The sequence below is a fragment of the Triticum dicoccoides genome, chromosome 1A (assembly GCF_002162155.2).
Source record: "Triticum dicoccoides isolate Atlit2015 ecotype Zavitan chromosome 1A, WEW_v2.0, whole genome shotgun sequence".
Classification (NCBI taxonomy): domain Eukaryota; kingdom Viridiplantae; phylum Streptophyta; class Magnoliopsida; order Poales; family Poaceae; genus Triticum; species Triticum dicoccoides.
In genome coordinates this window covers 572,721,509-572,727,814 of record NC_041380.1, presented here as the reverse complement: position 1 = coordinate 572,727,814, position 6,306 = coordinate 572,721,509, and the positions used below count along the sequence as shown (strand labels likewise).

Below are 6,306 nucleotides of genomic sequence, written 5' to 3'. Positions count from 1 at the left end.
TGGTGGTTGAGGAAGAACGAGTGTCAGAGGTGGTAGTGGTGGTCGTAGAGGGAGCACAAGTGCTAGAGGTGCTAGTGTTCGTAGAGGGAGCACAAGTGCTAGAGGTGGTGGTCGAGCTAGCACAAGTGCTAGAGGTGGTGGTCGAGCAGGCACAAGTGCTAGAGGTGGTCATGATTACCCCGTGGGTTTGCCATGAGGGGGTTCTTCAAATCGGGCCGTCCAACCGGGATCCGCTCCCACATCCACACGGATAGGCTCCAAACAAACCCAGACAATGAGGATGTACCTCCCTTCCTCCGACACGCCAAGTCAAGCTGCAATCAAACAAACATGTTACATATGGAGGCGCATGACAAATGCAAGATAAATGGTTACAAATATCTCTTACTTGACGATACAAGTATGCTAGTGCGGCCGAACCCCAGCTATACTGGGTATCCCAGTTATTAAGTGGCTCCAAGAACATCCAGAGGGCTGAGTTCCCAGTTGCATCTGAGAAGACTACCTTGGTTAGTACATACCAAAGATAGGCCCGCGCGTACTGCTGCACAACCACGTCATTGGCATCTTGAGGGCACGGGTTGGTGTTTCCTCTGACCAGTTTTAGCCAAGAATGCCTCACTTTTGCGGTATCGGCCTTGCCTTCCTGAGGGTCCTCGGGCTGAACGCCAATTAAATCGGCAGTCCGTTCTCGCCAATTACCCACGCTGACACGACCGGTAACAGCTTGTCCGTTGATAGGAAGGCCGCTTATCATAGCCATGTCCTGTAGGGTCATCGTCAGCTCCCCACATGGAAGGTGGAACGAGTGAGTCTCTGGCCTCCAACGATCCACAAGTGCGGTCAGCGCCGCGTGGTTCACCGGCGGAGCGCGTCGCTTAAACTGCAACACGAATGGGAGAAGACCCAATCTCCGAATGTAAGGCTCATACCGCGGGTCGTAATCAAAGTCATCAGCGGAATGACCCCTCATGCGCATAGCAACTACAACCTGCAAATAAAGTGATGTTTTAATAATCAATACAAGAACACAAATGAGAAACAACGAAAATTGACCCAGTCTTGCTTCTTACCTGTCCATTCTCAATGGCACGAGCACGATGCTCCTTATCCCACTCATCGATTAATCCGTCATACCAAGGTCCATCACCATCCGCCATTCTACAAAACAAATCACAAACATCTATGAATACGTGAACAATATAAAACAATACAATTTTCTTCTCCAAGTTATGCCATATGAACACACCATTCTTCTCAAACATAACAACATCATTTCTTTCTTCTTCATATGCACACATATCATCTAGGGTACCAAATTTCACCATCAAATAAAATTCATAATCAACATCCGCCATTCTATTGAACAAATCATGTCACACACAATCATCAAATTTCATCATCTCTTTTGAAGAAAAAATTATGCCATCTATATATTCAACTATATTGTCATACCACTTCACACATATAATATTTTTTCTAAATATATTTGCTTGCCAAAGTAGTCTTTCTCAGATTCAAACAAATATTATGCCATCTATATATTCAACATATAGCTAATTTACTAGCACATGCATACATCATCTTCTCAAATATACGCACATCATCTTTCAATCAAATAAAATTCTCAAATAATATGGTGTCACATAACCATATGCAAAATTTTATCATATGCAACATCTCTCTCTCCCTTAAAACACTCATATTCAAAACATATGCAAATACATAACATCTAATTTATACAACCCAATCTGTGGAACAAATCATGTCACATACAACCATCAATTTCATCATCTCTTTTGCAAAAAAAATAAGCCAATAGGATAATCTACATATGAACCAAACAAATTCAAATTGCATACATATTCAACAACACATCATCTACTATCTACAAATCAACTATACCATCTAACAACTACACAAAATTTACTAAAACAAAAACAACAAGTACTCATCTAACATCTCCCAATGATGAATAATGCAACCAAAAAGAGATGTTCTAATCAAAACAAATTGGAGGGAATGGGGGAGAATACCTCAAGGATGCTTGGGGGCCTCAGATCCACAAATTTGGGTGGAGGATGGAGTAGATCAAGGGGGGATTTGGTGTGAGGGAGAAGAGGGGCGAGAGAAAGTTTCCTCTCTGTTCCTGCGTTCGGCCGCCGCCAGGGAGAGGTTGGGGATGGGTGGGCTGGGCCCGCGCGTGGTGTAAACCTACCGGGGCCAGACGCCAGGGTCCTTGGCGTCTGGCCTACCGGGGCCAGACGCCAGGGACCCTGGCGTCTGGCCCCTTTGCCACGTCAGCAGGTCAACGGGCAGGCGGGCAGTGCGGGCCAGGGGCCAGACGCCAGGGATGCTTCGTAATCCAGACGCCAGGGACCTTGGCGTCACCAGAAAAGGTCAGAAACGAAATTTTTTTCGGAACGAGGTCAAATCGGAATTTAGTTTGCCTTAAGGGTCAGAACAGTAATTTTGTCCGTTTTGGGCTACTCAGCCATGTAGCAACAACTAGTCCTACTACTACTTTTAGTTACCACATATGTCTGGATCCATGGATTAAATAAACAGGTACAGTAAACAGCTCCTGCTGAGCGCGCTAGTGCACTCGTGCCACGTGAGGTGGCGCCCGCGCCGGCACCGGCGGCTGGACGGCGTTGCTGCAGCAGTCTTGGGCGGCGGCGGGGAAGAGCTCGAAGGGGCCGAGGCGGTGGTCGCTGAGGCGGGACTTGTAGGCGGCCTTCTTGTACTCGGCCCAGGTGAAGTCCCTGTAGAGGCTCAGCTCCCCTTCCCGCATCAGCTCCGGCAGCGGCGCGATCCGCTGCGTCGGTGCCGGCCCACCGAAGTAGATCACCGACAGCCGCGACTGCTCCCCCTCCGCCGGCGGCACCACCCGGTGCTTGACGCTCTGGAACCGCCCGTTGGTCAGCACCTGAATGCACCAAAACAAACGAGACACATCAGTCAGTAGCTACAGGTGGTAGGGCACAGGCGCTAGCCACAAGGGTCGCACGGCAATGAGTTTATAATTATATAAGCGGCGCTGCTATACAGACGACATATTTGTGGCCGACTCTTGCACGATCTTACTTGGCAGCTGCCTGTGAACGCAGGAAGCAATTGTTTTTTCCTTAGCTGATGCTAGCGCTGTTGGGGAGCAAGTGTCGTTCGCCGATCGTGCATCAACTATCGTGTGTGAAGCAATTTCGTTATATAAGGCGCAAGTTGCACGCTTTGCCCCGTACGTCCTTGACAAGAACTGAACTGGCACCAGCGGCTAAATTAAATAATGCGCCAGACCAAACCATGCATGCACAACACTACGCTTGGTTCAAATGGCTGCATGGATGGATCCCAGATGCAGTAGTAAGCGATGAGGGTAACAAAGTGACTGGTGAGCGAGTGGTGATGGTAATGCTATGGCTGCTACCTGCAGGGAGTCGCCAACGTTGACGAATAGGGAATCCGGGTCGGGGGGCACGGAGACCCAGCGGCCGTCCGGGAGCATGATCTGGAGGCCCCCGGTGCGGTTGGACCGGAGAAGGGAGATGACCTGCGGGTCCGTGTGCTCCCCGAACCCCGTCACGCCGCGCTGCCCTGCCGCCAGGGGGCACGGGCACGGCGGGTAGTGGTTCACGCGCACCATCTTGTCAGCCTCGTCCGACGCCACCACCCGCCGCAGCACGTCGCGGTTCTCCTCCGCGAGCCCCAGCCCCTCCGCCATGAGCTCCAGCACACGCGCTCCCACCTCGCGCACCGCGTCCGTGTACTCCTCCAGCGCCGCCCGGAGCGACGGCGGCAGGGAGGCGGCGGCGACGGAGCCGGACCCGACGGAGAGAAGGATGTACTCGAGCCAGCCCACGTCGCCGTTGCGGCCGATGCTCTTGCTGCCGTAGCCCAAGGGGCTCGCCGACGCCTCCAGCTTGCTCTTGTGGGGCAGCGCGAAGAAGGCCGCGGCGCCGGCCTCCAGCGCGTCTGTGAGCGCGATCGGCACGTCGTGATTGATCGCCCTGAAGAAGCCCACGCTGCGGCATGCCTGCTCCACGGCCGCCGCCGCGCCCGGCGCCGACAGGTCGACAGTCGGCACCGCCCCCGCCGCCGCATTAGCGCATTTCACCAGTGGGATCCCCACCATGGCCGACTGCCGATCTAACAGAGCAGTTCTCGGTATGTGCTAGCTAAAGGACGCACCTGGTTTCTATCTAGTGAAGGTGAAGCAGAGCAGAACCGAACAGAGGAGGCTGCGAGCGTTTGCACTTGTGGTCATCTGATGGGGTGACGGCCTCGTATGTATAGGCGACAGGAGCATTAATTATCAGCTACAGTAATAACTAACTAACTAGGGCTAACCAACCAGGTTGGTTTGGTTTAGCGAGTGAAGTGACGTGGCAAGAATGTCAGATCAAGCTACGTGGATGCATGCACTATGTGTGGAACCCAACAGGGAAGTGCCACCGTGGCCATCGACCAGGCGGTTGGAACCGTACGGTTCAAGCGCGTCTGCGATGCATCGGCGCCAAATTTTCGGTCCAACGGAAACAAAAGACTTTTCCATGCTTTCGTGAATTCCATTCGGTTGAACATTTTCTTTTCAACCGGACAGCACGCCTTTCCATTACTTTCAATAACAGAAATACAAATTCTTCCGTAATCAACATTCACTTGAATATACATTAAGTATATTATTTGCGGATGATCATTGCCCCTGTTATAGGGGGAGCAGGGTTTTGCTCTCAAGAATTTTATTCGGTCAAACGGAACCCTTTTTTTTACTCCATGTACACTTTTTCTTTTCTCTCTCCCAGGACAACTTAGGAAAGCCTTTCTCCCCTCGATCTTCACCGGCGAGCCTGTGGATTCGCCTCCCGTCTGGCTGCTGCTCCCATGGCCGGTGGCGGGGAGAATCCTGGTGTCTTGACTCATGCTAATAGATAGGTAGGGTTTTCGTCCTCGTAGGGGCGGCGTTTGTACGGATGGCGGCGCACCTTTTTCGAGTCAGTGTTTCGGTCTCCGATAACTCTTAAGTTTATCCATTGGGACGGATTAGACGGAGTTCCGGCGTAGATTCATGCCAGCTCTTTGGGGCGGTGAGGTTAGAGTTTCTCGTCGTGCGTACACTACAGCGATATTTGGTGTCAGGTTCTTCAGGTCGATTCAAGGATCCAACGGCGACGACTGCGGCTCCTGGGCGCTGGCCCTTAGGGGCACGTGCACGATGATTTCCCGGCTGCCATCGACAAGGTCAGGACGGCTCCGGTATGGGAGCGGCGACAGCGGCGCATCGGTGGCTCGTTCTGACGGCGGCAATGATCGTTCGGTGATCCATGGACCTCGATCTGATTTTTGTTATGTTTGATGCGCTTTGTACTTCGATGAATCTTCATAATAGATCTGATCCTGTTCGCAAAAAGAAAAGAACGACCCCTTCAAGAAGATTTAAAACTAAAGGAATGATCATTACCTCCATCATAGGAGCACCAAGAGATTTTTCCTTTTATAACACCGCGTACAAGGTTGACCCGTGCACACACACAAACGAAAGGCAGGTCACTGAAAATGCAAGTTGTGTGCATGTAGCATGTGTGGTACTTCCTCCGGTTCGTAATAAATAACGTTGTAAACCACTACAGTTATTATGGAACAGAGCGAGTATTAGAAAGGTCAAAGGGTGCTATGTGGGGACGATGTAGTAGAAGAAACCCATGATTTCAACCTGATGCATAGGCTACCCATTCATTATCTTATTTTACTCATTGTAATTAGAATAAACATTGCTAGTTAAAAAAAAATATTACTTCCACCAGAACAAAGACGACACCTCTTTCATTGACATTACTAAAAGAAGATGTAGGAAAACTATGCACCGGATTTGATAACATACTAATTTAACGTGAATAAGTGGACGATGATAAGTGAACGATAGAGATTTCCTTGATGATTATCCATTTGTCATAGTTATCTTCAAAACAAAATGAAGTCTCTCACTTTGTTGGTTCATTGTTGCTCCACGAGGACCTAAGCCTTTTGCCATGACTATGGTAGTGGTATGATTATCGGTCATACCTGCATAAAAATAGAGTTTAGGGTTTATGATTCGTTAAATATTTCATGGTGTTGTTACCAAAAGATCACATGAATGGTGTGTTCTTTGTTAAGAAGCTAGGGGTACATTAGGATGAACATATATAGCATTTATATGTGCTAGGGAGAATATAAGAGGGACGTTGCCTCCCTCCCCCCGTGTTGCGAGCTAAATCCGGGCAAATTCGCGTTAACCAATGCAATAGGAAGGTGAATATTTAGATAATA

General features: G+C 49.8%; 2 protein-coding genes across 2 annotated transcripts; both read right to left on the bottom strand.

Annotated features, from left to right (window-relative positions):
- Window positions 1–309: 309 nt before the first annotated feature.
- LOC119355771 (protein MAIN-LIKE 2-like) lies at window positions 310–1,167 on the bottom strand. The gene is made up of 3 exons (XM_037622644.1): window positions 1,074–1,167; window positions 421–991; window positions 310–314 (listed from the first exon to the last, which is right to left on the bottom strand). The coding sequence occupies exons 1-3, from the start codon at window positions 1,158–1,160 to the stop codon at window positions 310–312; spliced, it is 663 nt and encodes a 220-aa protein (XP_037478541.1). The 5' UTR covers window positions 1,161–1,167.
- A 1,429-nt stretch (window positions 1,168–2,596) lies between these two features.
- On the bottom strand, window positions 2,597–4,239 carry LOC119337691 (gibberellin 2-beta-dioxygenase 3-like). The gene is made up of 3 exons (XM_037609873.1): window positions 3,755–4,239; window positions 3,428–3,550; window positions 2,597–2,929 (listed from the first exon to the last, which is right to left on the bottom strand). Exons 1-3 carry the CDS (start codon window positions 4,130–4,132, stop codon window positions 2,597–2,599), a joined length of 834 nt encoding a protein of 277 aa, XP_037465770.1. The 5' UTR covers window positions 4,133–4,239.
- Between the last annotated feature and the right edge of the window lie 2,067 nt (window positions 4,240–6,306).

Coding starts and splice junctions, on each gene's coding strand:
- LOC119337691 (XM_037609873.1), bottom strand. CDS start 4,132: ATGGTGGGGATCCCACTGGTGAAATGCGCTAATGCGGCGGCGGGGGCG. Junction 3,551..3,754: donor TGGAGGAGTACACGGACGCG/GTGCGCGAGGTG, acceptor ACGGACCCGCAG/GTCATCTCCCTTCTCCGGTC. Junction 2,930..3,427: donor ACGTTGGCGACTCCCTGCAG/GTAGCAGCCATA, acceptor TGGTGCATTCAG/GTGCTGACCAACGGGCGGTT.
- LOC119355771 (XM_037622644.1), bottom strand. CDS start 1,160: ATGGCGGATGGTGATGGACCTTGGTATGACGGATTAATCGATGAGTGG. Junction 992..1,073: donor GTGCCATTGAGAATGGACAG/GTAAGAAGCAAG, acceptor CTTTATTTGCAG/GTTGTAGTTGCTATGCGCAT.